Below are 24,234 nucleotides of genomic sequence, written 5' to 3' on the forward strand. Positions count from 1 at the left end.
ACAGGATTCCACCCACACCAATCCACTGACACCCAGGATGCCACCCACACCAGTCCATTAACACCACGGATGCTTCCCACACCAGTCCACTAACACCCAGGATGCCACCCGCAGCAGTCCACTAACACGCAGGATTTTACCAACACCATTCCACTAACACCCAGGATGCCACCCACACCAGTCCACTAACACCCAGGATGCCACCCACACCAGTCCACTAACACACAGGATTCCACCCAGACCTGTCCACTAACACCCAGGATGCCACCTGCACCAGTCCACTAACACCCAGGATGCCACCCACAACAGTCCACTAACACACAGGATTCCACCCAGACCTGTCCACTAACACCCAGGATGCCATCCTCACAAGTCCACTAACACCCAGGATGCCACCCAAACCAGACCTCTAACACACAGGATTCCAACCATACAATTCTACTAACACCCAGGATGCCGCCCACATCAGTCCACTAGCACCCAGGATGCCACGCACACCAGTTCACTAACACCCATGATGCCACCCACACCAGTCCACTAACACCCAACATGGAACCCACACTAGCCCAATATGACCCAGGATGCCACCCAAACCAGTCCACTAATTCCCAGAATGCCAAACAACACCATTAAACTAACACCCAGGATGCCACCCACAAAAGTCCACTAACACCCAGGATCCCTCCTACAAAATTCCACTAACACCCAAGATGCGACCGACACCACTCCACTAACTCCCAGGATGCAACCCACATCAGTCCACTAACACCCAAGATGCGACCGACACCACTCCACTAACTCCCAGGATGCAACCCACATCAGTCCACTAACACCCAGGATGCCACCCACACCAGTCAATTAATACCCAGCATGCCACCCACACCAAAATACTAACACCCAGGATGCCACCCACAACAGTCTACTAACACCCAGGATGCCAATCAGACCAGTCCACTAACACCCTGGATGCCACACACACCAATAAACTAACACCCAGGATGCCACCCACACCAGTCCACTTATCATGTGGGATTCGAACACGTGGATAGGGTAAAGTAATACTCACGTAGGGTGGAAGTACGTATAATTACGGATAATGTGGGGAGCACCCAATCAGCCGTAACCTTGCCTCCTTGCTCACTCTCGTATGACTGACCGCCCACAGTACCCATATGTGAGGGGGTCTTTGAATACTGCTGTGGTCAGCACAATATGAATACAGTCAGTGACTCAGGCAGAGACGGTTGGTAGTGAGTCATCTACTGGTACACTGGTTACTGGTAACTGGTTACTACTACTGAGAGCTCGACGACGCTAACATATGTCATCCCGACATACAACTAATACAAGCTAGAGATGGCAGGTATACGGCTTGGGCTGATTCTATACAATGTCAAAGTACACAACAATTGAACATTATAACATACATAAGTAGAACATTGGAATGGAAGCTTACATAACTGAAACTGTAATGCAGTACAAGGTATAATATAGCACAACTCATCGAATGAAACTCAACGTTGGGATTACACAATAGAAGTGATAAAAAAAAATTTGATCGATCGATCTGTATTCATGTGATCTACGGATTCTGAGGAAGGAATATATACAAAGAAAGAGTGTTTAACAGAAAGGCAGATTCGGTGCACTCAAATCTAGACTGTTAACTCTCAGAACTCGAAGAGAACGTGAACACAAAAAAAAAAATTCTTGAATACTGATAAGTTGATACTGTAATTATTCATCTATACAGGTTATTTACATTTAACCCCAACTCTGCTAGGGTAAGACTGACATATGCAGAATGGGTGTCATCTCTGGGAGGATCAAACTCTGTAGCACTGGCTAACTCATGCTGTATTTGAGGCAAATCTGAATTGGAAGTTACAAATGATACTTGAGGATTTCTCAATACCTGTCGTGTACGTATGGAATAACGACATTCAGGTTGATCGTCTGACTGAGTATCAGAGGAAGAGAGTACAGGATCAGGAGGATTGTTAGAGTCTGTCACATTAGTCTGGGTTGGAACATCATTATCATCACATACTAACTTCATATGATCTAAATGCGATTCTTTATACTGACCAGTACTAATCTCTCTAACCTTATACTTATTACCAGTGATATGTTCAACTACTTGATAAGGACCAACAAACTTTTGATCAAGCTTTGGCATTGCAGACATTTTGTTAAAGTTAGTCAGCATAACTCTGGAACCTACTTTGATTTTGGATGGCTTTGCTCGAGTGTTTGCGACTCTTGTAAATTCTGCTGTTGATTTATGAAGTGTTTCACGGATTCTTCTAAAAACACTTTGAGCTAAGCTGGTACGAGTTGCTATGAAATCATCAGGGTTGTAATTTGGTTTCGGATTAGAATATAACAACTCATAAGGCAAACGTTTATCTACACCGTACAATGCATAATGTGGAGTGTCACCTATAGAAACATTGTAAGCAGAATTTATAGCACACTGCACATCAGGTATAACTTCATCCCAAGTTTCACTGTTGGGATTGATAGTGGCTCTCAAGACATCAAGTACTTTCTTATTGGTTCGTTCCACTAACCCATTGCTGGCAGGATGATGAGGAACAATGGTGGATTTAGAGATCTTGTACAAGGTGCACAAATTTTCAAGAATCTCATTACAGAATTCACCTCCATTATCTGTTACTAGGGACTTAGGGGTGGTATGCCTGCAGATAATGCGTTCTTTAAACGCTTTAGCTACTGTCTCGGCAGTCTTATCTGCAATAGGAACTAACTCACAATATCTGGTGAAATGATCTACCATAACACACAGATGTTTGTTGCCTTGGAGGGAACATTGGAAATTAGTTAACAAATCTAGCGCAACTCTTTCCCACGGTTCGCTAGCAGTTGGATATACTTGGATTGGATTAGGACCATTAGCATTACCTTTATGTTGCATGCAGACACTACATTTCTTAACATACTCAGAAATATCAGTTGCCATACGAGGCCAAAAGTATTTCAATCTGGCTTGTTTTACTGAACGATCCATACCAGGGTGTGCAACACCTGGTACATCGTGAACTAGCTGTAAGGCTACATTCACTAGTGACTGTGGAATTACTAACTGGTATACTCTTCTGCTAGGAGTACCCAACTCGGCTGTTCGATACAGTAATTCTTGGTTCATGACAAAGTCACTGATGGGTGCTGGTGGCTTCACAGTCAGAATAAGATCTTCCTGGAGCAGGAATCGAATCACACCAGACCACATGGGATCTGTTCGTTGAGCATTCTTTACTTCTTCAGCACTAAATGGATGGTCTGCAGTTACTATACTAACATGTCGCGATAAGGCATCTGCGACTACATTTGACTTTCCAGGTAAATGCTCAAAGGTGGGATTGAACTCTTGGATAGTCAAGGTCCATCCGGCTAACCTTCCAGTAGGTTGTTTGTTCTGGAATAAAGGTATCAGTGGAGCATGGTCTGTCAAGACATGAACAGAGTACTGATAAATAATGTCTCGGAAGTGCTTTAAAGACCATACTATTGCTAAAGCTTCTTGCTCAGTTACTGTATAATTACGTTCAGCCTTCGTAAGAACTCAGCTAGCAAATGCAACTGCGTTGTACTTGCCATCGGTCTTCTGAGCTAGTACGGCACCTATGCCAATTGAACTAGCATCAGTTGTCAGATAGAAGGGCTTAGAAAAATCTGGAAATTTCAAAATTGGAGCAGATGTTAGCTTTTCTTTTAGAGTTTGGAATACTCTTTCTTGACGGAAGGTCCAAACAAAAGGAGCATCTTTCTTAAGCAACTCAGTTAGAGGAGCAGCTATGGAAGAAAAATTGGCAATGAAAGATCTATAAAAACCTGCTAAGCCCACAAAGGATCTTACGGCATCAGCAGTTTTGGGTGTTGGAAAATTTAGTACTGCAGTTACTTTACTTTGGTCAGTCGTAACCCCTCTAGGAGTGACTACGTGACCAAGAAACTTAATTTCTGATCTGAAAAATTGACATTTAGACAGTTTGATCTTTAAATTGGCTTCTTCAAGCTTACCAAGTACTACATCAAGTCTTTTCAAGTGTGTATCCACGTCTTTAGACATGACGATTACGTCATCTAAGTACACCATAAGTGCATTACCTATGAGACCTCTAAAGATATTAGTCATGAGCCTTGAGAACGTGATAGGGGAGGATCGTAATCCAAACGCCATACGGAGGAAGTGATAATGACCTGTAGGAGTGGAGAATGCAGTTAGCTCTTGGCTGTCCTCGTGAAGAGGGACTTGCCAAAACCCTTGTAACAAATCCAGGGTTGAAAAGACTTTGTTATCTCCGATGTTACGTAAAAGATCACCCAGTACAGGAAGTGGGAAGCGATCTGGAATAGTTTTCGCATTTAACTTCCTAAAGTCAATCACTGGGCGCCAAGTACCATCCTTCTTAGGTACTAGGATCAAGGGTGCATTCCAAGGTGAATTGCTAGGTGCAATAACTCCATCATCAAGCATTTGATTGATCAATTCTTCTGCGACAGCAACTTGTGAATGAGGCATTCTGTACGCAAGTATGTAGATAGGTCTAGTACCAGGTTCAAGTGGAATACGATGGGACAATAAGTTCGTTATACCCATCTTCTCACCTGGTAAGGCAATGGCTTTACGATGTTAGTTTAACAGAGTCAACAAACGCTTGACTTCATCTGGGAAGTCAGTGGGAGCTAAATCTTTCTCCTCAACTGGTGGAACAGATTGATCCAGTGAAGTGGATGAGGTCCCCCCATCAGAAATAGCACCGACCCACTGGTCAGGTGACAACTCATCCTCTACCTGAACAGGGTAAGGATAGTGAACAAGGTCAACAAGATTGGTATTTGCTCTGAGGCGAACACTGTGACCAGAAGTGTTGGCTAGGAAGAAATGGATCTTACTATCTCTTACAACATGTAAGGATGGTTCAACAAATAGGCCTTTTACTTTGCAAGAATCACTGTCAACTAGGACGTTATCACCATCTGGAACACTAGGAACAACTACAGACACTCTAGTGAGGGCACTAGCTGCGACAGAAACGTCTTTCTGCAGACGGCATGTGACATCAACAAGAGATGGCATTACTAGTTGCAAGTAATTGTTTTCTGACAAGGCGTCCCCTGTGGAGAAACTACTACTTGAACTAGCAGACATTGCAGGGATAGGCTCAGCACTCAAGGTAGTCAGAGCGTCCTCGGACACTTGAGGTAACTGGACACTATCTTGCAAGTCTGAAGTTGCAGGAACACAGACAGAAGTGACAGGATCATCAGTGCCTGACCGCTTGGGTACGCTACTGTAAAATGCACTGGCCTGTAAGGACTTAATTCGAGTGTCATACTCTGCGGCAGTATGGCAGATCTCGGATCCAAGCTGGTAACCCCAAAATGGTACGATCAAGTCATCAATTTGGGCATGCCATCGATAAGGGTCGAGCACAATGCGTAAGTCTCGCATGGAAGCAAAGCCCAGTGGAAGGTCACCAGGGAAAGTAATCTGGTCGACAACAAGGAAGGAAGCAGTGAAGTCTCTACCTTGGATAGAAAAGGTTAGGGAAGTCCGACCTCGGACACGCAGGTGAGAACCAGCTACTCCACTAAGGGAGGACACATGAGTCGGTTCTACGAGAAGGACATGTCGTAACTGCTTATCCTTAAACAAACTAGACCTAATAATATTGACTTGCGCACCAGAGTCCATGAACAAATGAACGGGTGCATTATGAACAGATGCTTGCACTATAGGGCCTATGGTTGCATTGGAAGTTATGTGCAAACAAAAAGGTGGATTGTCATCAGAAAAGACTTGTTCCACTTCATCCCCAAAATCATCTATGTCAGAGACATGTGAAGCAACATCATCAGCAGGATTGTCATTCTCGAGACTGCTTAAGGCTTCAAAAGAATTGTGAACGGGGATGGTGTACTCATTATCACCTACTGTCACCATGGGACGGTTTGACTGGGGCTCTCGAATTCCCCCGAATTGGAAGAATGAACCTGGTTCTGGTTATTTTGAGAATTGGAAGAATGAGCCTGGTTCTGGTTAGTTTGAGAACCACGATATCTGTTTCCTCTACGGGTTCTGCGGTTGGAACGGCCACGGAAAGACCTAGAGTACTGAAGGTTATAGAGAGCATTGCACTCAGATGTGTCATGTCCATGTATTCTATGATAAGTACAGTAGGGAAGATCTGGGTACTCATCATCAGTATGACGTCTCTTAGGGTAACTATCAGGACAATTAATTGCAATATGGCCACGGAAACCACAGCTGTAACAAGTCCGCCGACTATGGTTACTGAATGTACTATGAATACTACGAGGTTTATAACGACTCTGTACACTGGTTCTTGGTGATCGCGGAGATGGTTGACGACCACGATTTGTCTCTGTGGCGCAAACAAGAGGTGGTGCAGACTGAGGCATATGTGTGACATTACTTTTGATACATGGGAAAGTACCCTGGGGGCACAAGGAACGTACATGATTTAAGGCTGTAAGTGGTTCCATCGTCACAGTTGGAGGATGAGCCTCATAAGCACACATGGAAGCAGGCGGCATTAGTTCTTTGATTGCTCCAAAAGCTGCTATTTTAGCAAGCGATTCTGTAAATGGTTTAGCCTCCTCAGGAAGAAAAGCTGAGGACTGGACAGCATTGATAAATGATGATAAAAGTTTGTCTAATCTAACAGCAAATGCACTCAACGATTCATTACTCATGGGTGTAGCATTCACTAGTTCCCTAAGAACGACATATGGATCAGCTGTTTTTACTGGGACAAGGAAAGAACGAATCAGTTCCTCATATTGTGACCACTTAGTAAGATTCCTGAAGTCACGCATATCAAGGAGATCAACAACGTGAACAGCAGCAGGGGATCGATGAAGAGCTTCTTTAGCAAGTCTGACAAGACTTTCCTCTGAAGGAGGACCTTCAACTAGAGCACCAGCACGAGAACGAATGGCCGCAAACCATGCTTCAAGACTATGTACATGGCCATTGAATAAAGGTAATGCATCAAGGGAATCACGAGTATAACTATAGTATCTCGGTGTCTGGGTCGGTCTGTCAGTCGCTAAGGAATTGTGAGGACAGATGACAGGAGCAGCAGTAGCCCGAGAGGTCTGAGTGTCGACATTCACTAAAGTATCACTTGACGGTATGTGAGACATAATGGCAAAGAAGTTGCACGAGAACAAATAAGGCAAAAATAATGAACAATAAAAATGATACAAAATGCTAGAATTGAAATAAAAGAGATGCAACTAATTCTGCAGAAGTAATAAAAAATGTCTAAGATACACTGCAAGAGGAAGGACAACTCAATGTAAAGGACTATTGGCCAAGAAAAAAAAATTACATTGAAATATACAAGTAAAAATATTACTGGAGACTGAATTAAATGCAAAATGAGCTGTCTTTACTCTTGCTAATAAAGGAATTAATTAATAAAATTTGAAATGAATGTAAAAAGTATAAAATAAAATTACTAAATTGTATGCAACGAGAGATAACTGGGAAATTTAAATATTTTCTAAGAATGCATAAACAAAATTAAAATATAATGCAAAGACAACATCAGGAAAATAAATAAAATGAAAAAACAAGACTCAAACAATAATGAACTGAGAATAATAATGCATAAAAATATCAATAAAAGAAAATAATTCACTGCAGAACAAGTGCAACAAAATAATTCACTGCAGAACAAGTGCAATAAAATAAGGTGTAGAAATAATCACTGCAGTATAAAGTCTCACTGGGAAAACTCAGATTAAATAATAAAATAAAAATATGAAGAAAAAACTGATTGAACACTTTAACTCTTAATTGTAAATTAGACAAAACAATTTACTCAAACAGAGTAAAGAAAACACTTTACGTTAAAAGTAATTGAAATTACATCAAGAGTGAATTTGTTCAAAGAAATATGAACAATATGAATAAAAATGAAACAAAGGAACAAAACAAAAGTTTAACACTTACAAGTGGCAGGGCACACAACACTTAATCACGTATTCATTATTTTAGTATATTCTTACAACAAAATCTTGCTGTGACTGATACGACAAAAATTTGCTGGCAAAAATAATGGTACACAAGTCTGCAAAAAAATTAGAGGAATGAGACACTGCTGGCATACGAAAAAAAGGTACACATAGAAATAAATGGATAATTTGGTATACTGGGGTGAATATCACTGCATGAACTACAGTGACAATTACTGGAGAATACAATGCTGAAAGAATACAATAAAAAAAATGAATCACTTCACACGGAGTGACTGACTGGTACACTACACAATAATACTTACTACAGACAGAGAGTAGCATTAAAAAAAACAGATAAAAAAATATGAGATGAGTGAATAACACTGAAAAATCTTGCAAAAAAAAAAAAATGAGTCAAAGAAACACTGAGTCTACACTGAAAACACAAGGTTTAGAGTACACAAGAAATTCACTATAAATGTCTCACACACGCAAATGTCTTTAAATGCAAGAAAAATGTCTCTAAACAGAAAATTATCACTGAAGTCTGTAGTAGTCGACGGTGATGACTGGTGATGAGGAAGGTTGTCCTGCGCGGTGATGACGCCGACACTCACACTGTCGTCGTGAAGAAATGCGCTTTCTCGGTGAACTCACATAACTGGCTTTATCGGTGGCGCTCAGCTACAATCTCTTGACCAATTACGTGAGCCAAAACAGTTCTAGAACCCGGTACAAGGGTGCAAACAACCACAGGTAGATGAGGTGGGTGGCTGGTGGTGGGTGGTTGGTGGTGGGTGGGTGGTTGGTGGTGGGTGGGTGGAGGGAGAGTGTATAGCGGTGGGTGAGGTGGTGACTCTCGCTGGCGCTCTGGCGCGCACTCCACTCACTACCCACGAAGGTGGCTTGATAAGCCACTATGCCACAGGGATGGTGAAGACCACTCTTAGCACCCAACAGGGAGCACAAAGCGATATGAAAATTCTTCAGAGGAACTTGCGTGGCTTACTTCTCTCTCTCAGCTGGGTTAGAAGCTGGGTTGGCTGACTGGCTTAACCCACGAGAATGGCTGACTGGAAGACGTGTAACGATGCACACAGCACGGAGGAGCAGGTGGATGACAGGAGACAGGCTGGATGATAGGCTGACTGGCGTTCACTTCCACAGTCTGGCTTACTCACTGGCTTAAGTGCAAAATCCGGGTCAACCCCTCAGAGATTGAAGCAATTAGCACACGAACTAAGCCAGGAAGCTTGAAATGGCTGCAACAGGCTTGCAGGCTGGAGGTGGAGGTTGTGAGGGGAGCAAGTAGCTTGAGATGGGTGAGACGGTTCACCTTTGACCCGCCGGCTACTCACAGTCTTCTAACCTCTTGAAATACCCTTAAAAAGCTTAATTTCCACGCTCCACACCGGTGCCACCATTTATCATGTGGGATTCGAACACGTGGATAGGGTAAAGTAATACTCACGTAGGCTGGAAGTACGTATAATTACGGATAATGTGGGGAGCGCCCAAACAGCCGTAACCTTGCCTCCTTGCTCACTCTCATATGACTGACCGCCCACAGTACCCATATGTGAGGGGGTCTTTGAATACTGCTGTGGTCAGCACAATATGAATAGAGACAGTGACTCAGGCAGATACGGTTGGTAGTGATTCATCTACTGGTACACTGGTTACTGGTAACTGGTTACTACTACGGAGACACTAACACACAGGATGCCACCCACACAAGTCCACTAACACCCAGGATGCCACCCATACCAGTCCACTAACACCCAGGATGCCCCCCATACCAGTCCACTAACACCCAGGATGCCACCCACACCAGTCCACTAACACCCAAGATGCCACCCATACCAGTCCACTAACACTCAGGATGCCACCCACACAAGTCCACTAACACCCAGGATGCCACCCATACTAGTCCACTAACACCCAGGATGCCACCCATACCAGTCCACTAACACCCAGGATGCCACCCACACCAGTCCACTAACACCCAGGATGCCACCCATACCAGTCCACTAACACCCAGGATGCCACACACACCAATAAACTAACACCCAGGATGCCACCCACACCAGTCCACTAACACCCAGGATGCCACCCACACCAGTCCACTAACACCCAGGATGCCACCCATACCAGTCCACTAACACCCAGGATGCCACCCTAACCAATGAACTAACACCCAGGATGGAACCCACACCAGTCCACTGACACACAGGATGCCACCCACACCAGTCCACTAACACCCAGGATGCCACCCACAACAGTCCAGTAACACCCAGGATGCCACCCACACCAGCCCACTAACACCCATTATGCCACCCACAAGAGTCCACTAACACCCAGGATGCCACCAACACCAGTCAACTAACACCCAGGAAGCCACCCACAGCAGTCCACTAACACACAGGATTCCACACACACCATTCCACTAACACCAAGGATGCCACCCACACCAGCCCACTAATACACAGGATGCCACCCACAACAGACCATTAACACCCAGGATGCCACCCACAACAGTCCACTAACACCCAGGATGCCACCCACACCAGTCTACTAACACCCAGGAAGCCACCCACATCAGTCTACTAACACACAGAATTCCACACACAACAGACCATTAACACCCAGGAAGCCACCCACACCAGTCCACTAACACCCAGGAAGCCACCCACACCAGTCAACTAACACACAGGATGCCACCATCACCAATAAACTAACACCCAGGATGCCACCCACACCAGTCCACTAACACCCAGGATGCCACCTACACCAGTCCACTAACACCCAGGATGCCACCCATACCAGTCCACTAACACCCAGGATGCCACCCACACCAGTCCATTAACACCCAGCATGCCACCCACACCAGTCCACTAACTCCAAGGATGCCACGCACATCATAACACTAACACCCAGGATGCCACCCACACCAGTCCACTAACACCCAGTATGCCACAAACGCCAGTCAACTAACACAGAATGCCACCATCACCAATATACTAACACCCAGGATGCCACCCACACCAGTCCACTAACACCCAGGATGCCACCCACAGCAGTCCACTAACACCAAAGATGCCACCCACTCCAGTCCACTAACACTCAGGATGCCACCCACTCCAGTCCACTAACACCCAGGATGCCACCCACACCAGTCCACTAACACCCAGGATGCCACCCACACCAGTCCACTAACTCCAAGGATGCCACGCACATCATAACACTAACACCAAGGATGGCACCCACACCAGTCCACTAACACCCAGCATGCCACCCACACGAGTCCATAACACTCAGGATGCCAAGCACACTTGTCCACTAACACCCAGGATGCCACCCACACCAGTCCACTAACACCCAGGATGCCTCCGACACCAGTCCACTAACACCCAGGATGCCACCCACACCAGTCCACTAACACTCAGGATGCCACCCACACTTGTACACTAACACTCAGGATGCCACCCACACCAGTCCATTAACCCTCAGGATGCCACCCACACTTGTACACTAACACTCAGGATGCCACCCACACCAGCCCACTAACACACAGGATGCCACCCACACCAGACCATTAACACCCAGGATGCCAACCACACCAGACCATTAACACCCAGGATACCAACCAAACCACTCCACTAACACCCAGGATGTCACCCACACCACTCAACTAACACACAGGATGCCACCATCACCAATAAACTAACACCCAGGATGCCACCATCACCAATAAACTAACACCCAGGATGCCACCCACACCAGTCCACTAACACCCAGGATGCCACCCACACCAATCCACTAACACCCAGGATGCCACTCACACCAGTCCACTAACACCCAGGATGCCACGCACACCAGTCCACTAACACCCAGGATGCCACGCATACCTGTCCACTAACACCCAGGATGCCACTCACACCAGTCCACTAACACCCAGGATGCCACCCACACCAGTCCACTAACACCCAGGATTCCACCTATACCAGTCCACTAACACCCAGGATGCCAACCACACCATTCCACTAACTCCAAGGATGCCACCCACACCAGCACTCTAGCACACAGGATGCCACCCACACCAGACCATTAACACCCAGGATGCCACACACACCAGCCCACTAACACACAGAATTCCACCCACATCATTCCAGTAACACCCAGGATGCCACCCACACCATTCTACTAACACCAACGATGCATCCCACTCCAACCCACGAACACAGGATTCCACACACACCATTCCATTAACACTCATGATGCCACCCACAGCAGTCCACTAACACCAAAGATGCCACCTACTCCAGTCCACTAACACTCAGGATGCCTCCCAAACCAATCCACTAACACCCAAGATGCCACCCACACCATTCCATTAACACCCAAAATACCACCCTCACTAGTCCACTTACACAGAGATTGCCAACCACACCAGTCCATTATCACCCAGGACGCCACCCACACCAGTCCACTAACACCCAAGATACCACCCACACCAGTCCACTGACACCCAGGATGCCATGCACATCATAACACTAATACCCAGGATGCCACCCACACCAGTCCACTAACACCCAGTATGCCACCCACACGAGTCCATAACACTCAGGATGCCACCCACACTTGTCCACTAACACCAAGGATGCCACCCACACCAGTCCACTAACACTCAGGATGCCACCCACACTTGTACACTAACACACAGGATGCCACCCACACCAGTCCACTAACACACAGGATGCCTCCGACACCAGTCCACTAACACCCAGTATGCCACCTACACCAGTCCATTAACACTCAGGATGCCGTCCACACTTGTCCACTAACACCCAGGATTTGACCTGCAATAGTCAACTTACACTCAGGATGCCACCCACACCATCAAACGAACACCCATGATGCCACCCACACAAGTCCACTAACACCCAGGATTTGACCTGCAATAGTCCACTAACACCCAGGATGCCACCCACACCAGTCCACTGACACCCAGGATGCCACACACACTATTACCTGGAGTTTACCTGGAGAGAGTTCCAGGGGTCAACGCCCCCGCGGCCCAGTCTGAGACCAGGCCTCCTGGTGGATCAGAGCCTGATCAACCAGGCTGTTGCTGCTGGCTGCACGCAAACCAACATATGAGCCACAGCCCGGCTGATCCGGAACTGACTTTAGGTGCTTGTCCAGTGCCAGCTTGAAGACTGCCAAGGGTCTGTTGGTAATCCCCCTTATGTGTGCTGGGAGGCAGTTGAACAGTCTCGGGCCCCTGACACTTATTGTATGGTCTCTTAACGTGCTAGTGACACCCCTGCTTTTCATTGGGGGGATGGTGCATCGTCTGCCAAGTCTTTTGCTTTCGTAATGAGTGATTTTCGTGTGCAAGTTCGGTACTAGTCCCTCTAGGATTTTCCAGGTGTATATAATCATGTATCTCTCCCTCCTGCGTTCCAGGGAATACAGGTTTAGGAACCTCAAGCGCTCCCAATAATTGAGGTGTTTTATCTCCGTTATGCGCGCCGTGAAAGTTCTCTGTACATTTTCTAGGTCGGCAATTTCACCTGCCTTGAAAGGTGCTGTTAGTGTGCAGCAATATTCCAGCCTAGATAGAACAAGTGACCTGAAGAGTGTCATCATGGGCTTGGCCTCCCTAGTTTTGAAGGTTCTCATTATCCATCCTGTCATTTTTCTAGCAGATGCGATTGATACAATGTTATGGTCCTTGAAGGTGAGATCCTCCGACATGATCACTCCCAGGTCTTTGACGTTGGTGTTTCGCTCTATTTTGTGGCCAGAATTTGTTTTGTACTCTGATGAAGATTTAATTTCCTCATGTTTACCATATCTGAGTAATTGAAATTTCTCATCGTTGAACTTCATATTGTTTTCTGCAGCCCACTGAAAGATTTGGTTGATGTCTGCCTGGAGCTTTGCAGTGTCTGCAATGGAAGACACTGTCATGCAGATTCGGGTGTCATCTGCAAAGGAAGACACGGTGCTGTGGCTGACATCCTTGTCTATGTCGGATATAAGGATGAGGAACAAGATGGGAGCGAGTACTGTGCCTTGTGGAACAGAGCTTTTCACCGTAGCTGCCTCGGACTTTACTCTGTTGACGACTACTCTCTGTGTTCTGTTAGTGAGGAAATTATAGATCCATCGACCGACTTTTCCTGTTATTCCTTTAGCACGCATTTTGTGCGCTATTACGCCATGGTCACACTTGTCGAAGGCTTTTGCAAAGTCTGTATATATTACATCTGCATTCTTTTTGTCTTCTAGTGCATTTAGGACCTTGTCGTAGTGGTCCAATAGTTGAGACAGACAGGAGCGACCTGTTCTAAACCCATGTTGCCCTGGGTTGTGTAACTGATGGGTTTCTAGATGCGTGGTGATCTTGCTTCTTAGGACCCTTTCAAAGATTTTTATGATATGGGATGTTAGTGCTATTGGTCTGTAGTTCTTTGCTGTTGCTTTACTGCCCCCTTTGTGGAGTGGGGCTATGTCTGTTGTTTTTAGTAACTGTGGGACGACCCCCGTGTCCATGCTCCCTCTCCATAGGATGGTAAAAGCTCGTGATAGGGGCTTCTTGCAGTTCTTGATGAACACAGAGTTCCACGAGTCTGGCCCTGGGGCAGAGTGCATGGGCATGTCATTTATCGCCACCCACACCAGTTCACTAACACCCAGGATACCACCCATGCCAGTCGACTAACACCCAGGGTGCCTCCCACACCAGTCAACTAACACCCATGATGCCACCCATGCCAGTCCACTAACACCCAGGATGCCACCCACACCAGTCCACTAACACCCAGGATGCCTCCGACACCAGTCCACTAACACCCAGGATGCCACCCACACCAGTCCACTAACACTCAGGATGCCACCCACACTTGTACACTAACACTCAGGATGCCACCCACACCAGTCCATTAACACTCAGGATGCCACCCACACTTGTACACTAACACTCAGGATGCCACCCACACCATCAAACGAACACCCATGATGCCACCCACAACAGTCCACTAACACCCAGGATGCCACCCACACCAGTCCACTGACACCCAGGATGCCACACACACTATTAAACTAACACTCAGAATGCCACCCACACCAGTTCACTAACACCCAGGATACCACCCACGCCAGTCGACTAACACCTAGGGTGCCTCCCACACCAGTCAACTAACACCCATGATGCCACCCACGCCAGTCCACTAACACCCAGGATGCCACCCACACCAGTCCACTAACACCCAGGATGCCACCCACGCCAGTCCACTAACACCCAGGATACCACCCACACCAGTCCACTAACACTCAGGATGCCACCCACGCCAGTCCACTAACACCCAGGATACCACCCACACTAGTCCACTAACACCAAGGATACCACCCACACTAATCCACTAACACCCAGGATACCACCCTGACTATTCCACTGACACCCAGGATACCACCCACACTAGCCCACTAACACCCAGGATACCACCCACACTAGTCCACTAACACCCAGGATACCACCCACATTAGTCCACTAACACCCAGGATACCACCCACACCAGTCCACTAACACCCAGGATACCACCCACACCAGTCCACTAACACCCAGGATACCACCCTGACTATTCCACTGACACCCAGGATACCACCCACACTAGTCCACTAACACCCAGGATACCACCCACACTAGTCCACTAACACCCAGGATACCACCCACACCAGTCCACTAACAAACAGGATACCACCCACACCAGTCCACTAACACCCAGGATACCACCCACACTATTCCACTAACACCCAGGATACCACCCACACCAGTCCACTAACACGCAGGATGCCACCCACACTATTCCACTAACACCCAGGATACCACCCACACTATTCCACTAACACCCAGGATACCACCCACACTATTCCACTAACACCCAGGATACCACCCACACTAGTCCACTAACACCCAGGATACCACCCACACCAGTCCACAAAAACCCAGGATACCACCCACACTAGTCCACTAACACCCAGGATACCACCCACACTATTCCACTAACACCCAAGATACCACCCACACTATTCCACTAACACCCAGGATACCACCCACACTAGTCCACTAACACCCAGGATACCACCCACACCAGTCCATTAACACCCAGGATACCACCCACACCAGTCCATTATCACCACGGATGCTTCCCACACCAGTCCTCAAACATCCAGGATTCCACCCACACCAATCCACTAACACCCAGGATGCCACCCACACCAGTAAACTAACTACCAGGATGCCACCCACACTAGTCCACTAACACGCAGGATGCCACCCATATAAGTCAACTAACTCCCAGGATGCCACCCACACCAGTCCAGGTAGAAAACACTGTCCACACTGAGAACACTTTCCACCTAGACAACACTGTCCACACTGACAACACTTTCCACCTAGAAAACACTGTCCACACTGACAACACTGTCCACACTGACAGCACTGTTCTCGCTGGCAACACTGTCCACCTTGACAACACTGTCCTCACTGGCAACACTGTCCACACTGACAACACTGTCCTCACTGCAACACTGTTCACCCTGACAACACTGTCCACCCTGACAACACTGTCCTCACTGGCAACACTGTCCAACCTGACAACACTGTCCTCACTGGCAACACTGTCCACCCTGACAACACTGTCCTCTCTGGCAACACTGTCCACCCTGACAACACTGTCCACCCTGACAACACTGTCCTCACTGGCAACACTGTCCACCCTGACAACACTGTCCTCACTGGCAACACTGTCCACCCTGACAACACTGTCCACCCTGACAACACTCTCCTCATTTGCAACACTGTCCACTTTGACAACACTGTCCTCACTGGCAACACTCCACCCTGACAACACTGTCCTCTCTTGCAACACTGTCCACCCTGACAACACTGTCCACCCTGACAACACTGTCCTCACTGGCAACACTGTCCACCCTGACAACACTCTCCTCTCTCACAACACTGTCCACCCTGACAACACTGTCCACCCTGACAACACTTTCCTCACTGACAATACTGTCCATCCTGAAAACACTGCCCACCCTGACAACACTGTCCTCACTGACAACACTGTCCACTATGACAACACTGTCCACCATGACAACACTGTCCATGCTGACAACACTGTCCTCACTGACAACACTGTCCACCCTGACAACACTGTGCACCCTGACAACACTGTGCACCCTGACAACACTGTCCTCACTGACAACACTGTCCACCCTGACAACACTGTCCACCCTGACAACACTGTCCACCCTGACAACACTGTCCACACTGACAACACTGTCCACACTGACAACACTGTCCACACTGACAACACTCTCCTCACTGACAACACTGTCCACCCTGACAACACTGTCCACCCTGACAACACTGTCCACACTGACAACACTGTCCACACTGACAACACTGTCCACACTGACAACACTGTCCACACTGACAACACTGTCCACACTGACAACACTCTCCTCACTGACAACACTGTTCACACTGACAACACTGTCCACACTGACAACACTCTCCTCACTGACAACACTGTCCACCCTGACTACACTGTCCACCCTGACAACACTGTCCACCCTGACAACACTGTCCACACTGACAACACTCTCCACACTGACAACACTGTCCACACTGACAACACTGTCCACACTGACAACACTGTCCACCCTGACAACACTGTCCACACTGACAACACTGTCCACCCTGACAACACTGTCCACCCTGACAACACTCTCCTCACTGACAACACTGTCCACACTGACAACACTGTCCACACTGACAACACTGTCTACACTGACAACACTGTCCACACTGGCAACACTGTCCACGCTGACAACACTCTCCTCACTGACAACACTGTCCACCCTGACAACACTGTCCACACTGACAACACTGTCCACACTGACAACACTGTCCACCCTGACAACACTGTCCACACTGACAACACTGTCCACACTGACAACACTGTCCACACTGACAACACTGTCCACCCTGACAACACTGTCCACCCTGACAACACTGTCCACACTGACAACACTGTCCACACTGGCAACACTGTCCACGCTGACAACACTCTCCTCATTGACAACACTGTCCACACTGACAACACTGTCCACACTGACAACACTGTCCACACTGACAACACTGTCCACACTGGCAACACTGTCCACGCTGACAACACTCTCCTCACTGACAACACTGTCCACACTGACAACACTGTCCACACTGACAACACTGTCCACACTGACAACACTCTCCACCTAGAATAGAGCAGTTACCATGATGGTAGTTATCATGAAAGTAGCAGCTACCATGAATATAACTACCATGTTGGTAGTTAACATGAATATAACTGCTAGCATAATGGTAATTCCCATGATCATTAATATGAATGAAGGCGTTACCATGATGGTAGCAATTATGAATATATTGTAATTATATTATTATAATCAAAGGGGAGCGCTAAACCCGTAGGATTATACAGCGCCTGTGGGGGATGGAAGGTATTCAGGCTTAATTCAGGGAACTGGTGCATTGATTCAATTCCCTTGATCAAGAGCCCCTCACCAGCGTCAAGGAACTTCCCATGAGGGAGATTATGAATGTAATAGCTACCATGAGTAGCAGCTATCATGAACATAACCACTACCATTATCGTAGTTTCTATGATAGTTGCAATCAAGAATATAACAGCTACCATGAACATAGTTACCATGATGGTAGCTATCATGAAAGTAGCTGCCACCATGAATGAAGTTACCATGATGATAGTTATCATAAATATAACAGTTACCATGATGTTAGCTGTCATGAATATTGCGGCTACCATGAAGGAAGCTGCGATGATGGTAGCTACCATGAATATAGCTGCTACCATTAAGATGATAATAACACAAGTAACACAGGCACTCACATTCTTAAGTGACGGTTGAGTGTTGTGAGAGCCAGGATGAACAGCTGGTGCTGCTGTTGTGGTGTGATGCTGACGCTGGTGTCTACTCTCAGCTCCTCCATCTTAACACTGTGGTGATGCAGCTGATGGATCATGTCTTGGATGCCCGCCACTGTTACTGTGCTGTTGTTACACCAGATCCACCGGTACCTGTTGATGATGACACTACTGTTGTTGTCTGTTGATGATCTACAACACTACCACCATCACTGTTGCAAGCACCACCATCACTGTTGTAGCCACCACCATCACTGTCGCAACCACCACCATCACTGTTGCAACCACCACCATCACTGTTGCAACCACCACCATCACTGTCCCAACCACCACCATCACTGTCGCAACCATCACCATCACTGTCGCAACCACCACCATCATCACTACTACCAGCAAAAACACCATCATCACTACTACCAGCACCATCACCATCATCACTACTACCAGCACCATCACCATCATCACTACTACAAGCACCATCACCATCACTATCAATCAAGAATCTCACAATCAACAATTAAAGTAACACAAGAACAACAATGATGGACTCACCATCCTGGTGGTTGTAGCTCCTGGACCACCTCACTCACCATCCTGGTGGTTGTAGCTCCTGGACCACCTCACTCACCATCCTTGTGGTTGTAGCTCCTGGACCACCTCACTCACCATCCTGGTGGTTGTAGCTCCTGGACCACCTCACTCACCATCCTGGTGGTTGTAGCTCCTGGACCACCTCACTCACCATCCTGGTGGTTGTAGCTCCTGGACCACCTCACTCACCATCCTGGTGGTTGTAGCTCCTCGACCACCTTACTCACCATCCTGGTGGTTGTAGCTCCTGGACCACCTCACTCACCATCCTGGTGGTTGTAGCTCCTCGACCACCTCACTCACCATCCTGGTGGTTGTAGCTCCTGGACCACCTCACTCACCATCCTGGTGGTTGTAGCTCCTGGACCACCTTACTCACCATCCTGGTGGTTGTAGCTCCTGGACCACCTCACTCACCATCTTGGTGGTTGTAGCTCCTGGACCACCTCACTCACCATCCTGGTGGTTATAGCTCCTGGACCACCTTACTCACCATCCTGGTGGTTGTAGCTCCTGGACCACCTCACTCACCATCCTGGTGGTTGTAGCTCCTGGACCACCTTACTCACCATCCTGGTGGTTGTAGCTCCTGGACCACCTCACTCACCATCCTGGTGGTTGTAGCTCCTGGACCACCTCACTCACCATCCTGGTGGTTGTAGCTCCTGGACCACCTCACTCACCATCCTGGTGGTTGTAGCTCCTGGACCACCTTACTCACCATCCTGTTGGTTGTAGCTCCTGGACCACCTCACTCACCATCCTGGTGGTTATAGCTCCTGGACCACCTCACTCACCATCCTGGTGGTTGTAGCTCCTGGACCACCTCACTCACCATCCTGGTGGTTGTAGCTCCTGGACCACCTCACTCACCATCCTGGTGGTTGTAGCTCCTGGACCACCTCACTCACCATCCTGGTGGTTGTAGCTCCTGGACCACCTCACTCACCATCCTGGTGGTTGTAGCTCCTGGACCACCTCACTCACCATCCTGGTGGTTGTAGCTCCTGGACCACCTCACTCACCATCCTGGTGGTTATAGCTCCTGGACCACCTCACTCACCATCCTGGTGGTTGTAGCTCCTGGACCACCTCACTCACCATCCTTGTGGTTGTAGCTCCTGGACCACCTCACTCACCCTCCTGGTGGTTGTAGCTCCTGGACCACCTCACTCACCATCCTGGTGGTTGAAGCTCCTGGACCACCTCACTCACAATCCTGGTGGTTGTAGCTCCTGGACCGCCTCACTCACCATCCTGGTGGTTGTAGCTCCTGGACCACCTCACTCACCATCCTGGTGGTTGTAGCTCCTGGACCACCTCACTCACCATCCTGGTGGTTGCAGCTCCTGGACCACATCACTCACCATCCTGGTGGTTGCAGCTCCTGGACCACATCACTCACCATCCTGGTGGTTGTAGCTCCTGGACCACCTCACTCACAATCCTGGTGGTTGTAGCTCCTGGACCACCTCACTCACCATCCTGGTGGTTATAGCTCCTGGACTACCTCACTCACCATCCTAATGGTTGTAGCTCCTGGACCACCTCACTCACCATCCTGGTGGTTGTAGCTCCTGGACCACCTCACTCACCATCCTGGTGGTTGTAGCTCCTGGACCACCTCACTCACCATCCTGGTGGTTGTAGCTCCTGGACCACCTCACTCACCATCCTGGTGGTTGTAGCTCCTGGACCACCTCACTCACCACCCTGGTGGTTGTAGCTCCTGGACCACCTCACTCACCATCCTGGTGGTTATTGCTCCTGGACCACCTCACTCACCATCCTGGTGGTTGTAGCTCCTGGACCACCTCACTCACCATCCTGGTGGTTGTAGCTCCTGGACCACCTTACTCACCATCCTGGTGGTTGTAGCTCCTGGACCACCTCACTCACCATCCTGGTGGTTGTAGCTCCTGGACCACCTCACTCACCATCCTGGTGGTTGTAGCTCCTGGACCACCTCACTCACCATCCTGGTGGTTGTAGCTCCTGGACCACCTTACTCACCATCCTGTTGGTTGTAGCTCCTGGACCACCTCACTCACCATCCTGGTGGTTATAGCTCCTGGACCACCTCACTCACCATCCTGGTGGTTGTAGCTCCTGGACCACCTCACTCACCATCCTGGTGGTTGTAGCTCCTGGACCACCTCACTCACCATCCTGGTGGTTGTAGCTCCTGGACCACCTCACTCACCATCCTGGTGGTTGTAGCTCCTGGACCACCTCACTCACCATCCTGGTGGTTGTAGCTCCTGGACCACCTCACTCACCATCCTGGTGGTTGTAGCTCCTGGACCACCTCACTCACCATCCTGGTGGTTATAGCTCCTGGACCACCTCACTCACCATCCTGGTGGTTGTAGCTCCTGGACCACCTCACTCACCATCCTTGTGGTTGTTTTGTTTAATTGTATTCGAAACAGCGATCAGTGCTGATTCAAGGCACTTGCGTGTGCGGAAATTAGTTTCTTTTATCACTAATTGGGCGTCTCTGAATTTCATAAGATGATTGGTGGAATTTCGGTGTTGTACACAGGCGTTGTTTAAGTTGTCGTTCCTACATGCGTATATGTGTTCATTGAGGCGGGTGTCGAGGTTTCTTGCTGTTTCACCTACGTAGATCTTGTCACAGCCTCCACAGGGTATAGTGTAAACTCCTGCATTGACTGGTTCGTGGTGCTTGGGTTTTGTCCTGGTTAGATCCTTTATTGAAGTGGTAGAAGCGATGGCGACTCTGGTGTTAGCTTGTGAAAGTACTTTTGAGACGTTTAGTGCAACCTGGCTGTTGGGAAGAATTATAACTTTGTTGGGAGCGGCGTTGATGCGTGGAGAATTGATGATCTGAAGAGCTCTTTTCTTGCAGTCTTTGATGAAAAAAGAAGGAAATTGTAACTCAGTAAATGTTTGGTGAATGTAAGTACATTCCTCGTCAAGAAACTCAGGACTACAAATTCGGTATGCTCTTAGGAAAAACCCGATGATGATGCCTCTTTTGGTCTTGGTATCTTGACTGGAATAGAAGTGTGTGAGATCATTTTTATTGGTGGGTTTCCGATAAACTTGAAATCTTAGGTTGTTGTCTACTTTGTGAATGAGGACGTCGAGGAAAGGTAGCTTGTCATTGGACTCTTCTTCCAGTGTAAACTGAATCGCTGGTTCAACTGCGTTGAGCCTTGCCTGAAGATCCCGTACATCAAAACGTTTTGGAGTTATTACGAGGACATCGTCCACGTAACGTAACCAAGTGACGCTTGAAGGGATGATGTTGGCGAAGTGTTCAGACTCTAGGTGTTCCATGTATAAGTTGGCTAGGACGGCACTTATTGGGGACCCCATTCCCATGCCGTAGGTTTGTTTGTAGAGCTTGTTATTGAAGGAAAAACAGTTGAAGTTAACACAGAGTTCAATCAAGTCAATAAATTCTTCCCAACAGCCAGGTTGCACTAAACGTCTCAAAAGTACTTTCACAAGCTAACACCAGAGTCGCCATCGCTTCTACCACTTCAATAAAGGATCTAACCAGGACAAAACCCAAGCACCACGAACCAGTCAATGCAGGAGTTTACACTATACCCTGTGGAGGCTGTGACAAGATCTACGTAGGTGAAACAGCAAGAAACCTCGACACCCGCCTCAATGAACACATATACGCATGTAGGAACGACAACTTAAACAACGCCTGTGTACAACACCGAAATTCCACCAATCATCTTATGAAATTCAGAGACGCCCAATTAGTGATAAAAGAAACTAATTTCCGCACACGCACCATCCTGGTGGTTGTAGCTCCTGGACCACCTCACTAACCATCCTGGTGGTTGTAGCTCCTGGACCACCTCACTCACCATCCTGGTGGTTGTAGCTCCTGGACCACCTCACTCACCATCCTGGTGGTTGTAGCTCCTGGACCACCTCACTCACCATCCTGGTGGTTGTAGCTCCTGGACCACCTCACTCACCATCCTGGTGGTTGTAGCTCCTGGACCACCTCACTCACCATCCTGGTGGTTGTAGCTCCTGGACCACCTCACTCACCATCCTGGTGGTTGTAGCTCCTGGACCACCTCACTCACCATCCTGGTGGTTGTAGCTCCTGGACCACCTCACTCACCATCCTGGTGGTTGTAGCTCCTGGACCACCTCACTCACCATCCTGGTGGTTGTAGCTCCTGGACCACCTCACTCACCATCCTGGTGGTTGTAGCTCCTGGACCACCTCACTCACCATCCTGGTGGTTGTAGCTCCTGGACCACCTCACTCACCACCCTGGTGGTTGTAGCTCCTGGACCACCTCACTCACCATCCTGGTGGTTGTAGCTCCTGGACCACCTCACTCACCATCCTGGTGGTTGTAGCTCCTGGACCACCTCACTCACCATCCTGGTGGTTGTAGCTCCTGGACCACCTCACTCACCATCCTGGTGGTTGTAGCTCCTGGACCACCTCACTCACCATCCTGGTGGTTGTAGCTCCTGGACCACCTCACTCACCATCCTGGTGGTTGTAGCTCCTGGACCACCTCACTCACCATCCTGGTGGTTGTAGCTCCTGGACCACCTCACTCACCATCCTGGTGGTTGTAGCTCCTGGACCACC

At 48.1% G+C, this 24,234-nt stretch overlaps 1 protein-coding gene across 1 annotated transcript in view; it reads right to left on the reverse strand.

Annotated features, from left to right (window-relative positions):
- Window positions 1–19,001: 19,001 nt before the first annotated feature.
- Window positions 19,002–24,234, reverse strand: part of LOC138851226 (uncharacterized) — a gene marked incomplete at its 3' end in the record, with an annotated part of 87,919 nt that continues 82,686 nt past the window's right edge. The window contains exon 4 of the mRNA XM_070080091.1: window positions 19,002–19,190. Within this exon, the coding sequence (XP_069936192.1) occupies window positions 19,002–19,190 (189 nt within the window). The remainder of the gene's footprint in view (window positions 19,191–24,234) is intronic.

Source organism: Cherax quadricarinatus, unplaced genomic scaffold (assembly GCF_038502225.1).
Source record: "Cherax quadricarinatus isolate ZL_2023a unplaced genomic scaffold, ASM3850222v1 Contig141, whole genome shotgun sequence".
NCBI lineage: Eukaryota > Metazoa > Arthropoda > Malacostraca > Decapoda > Parastacidae > Cherax > Cherax quadricarinatus.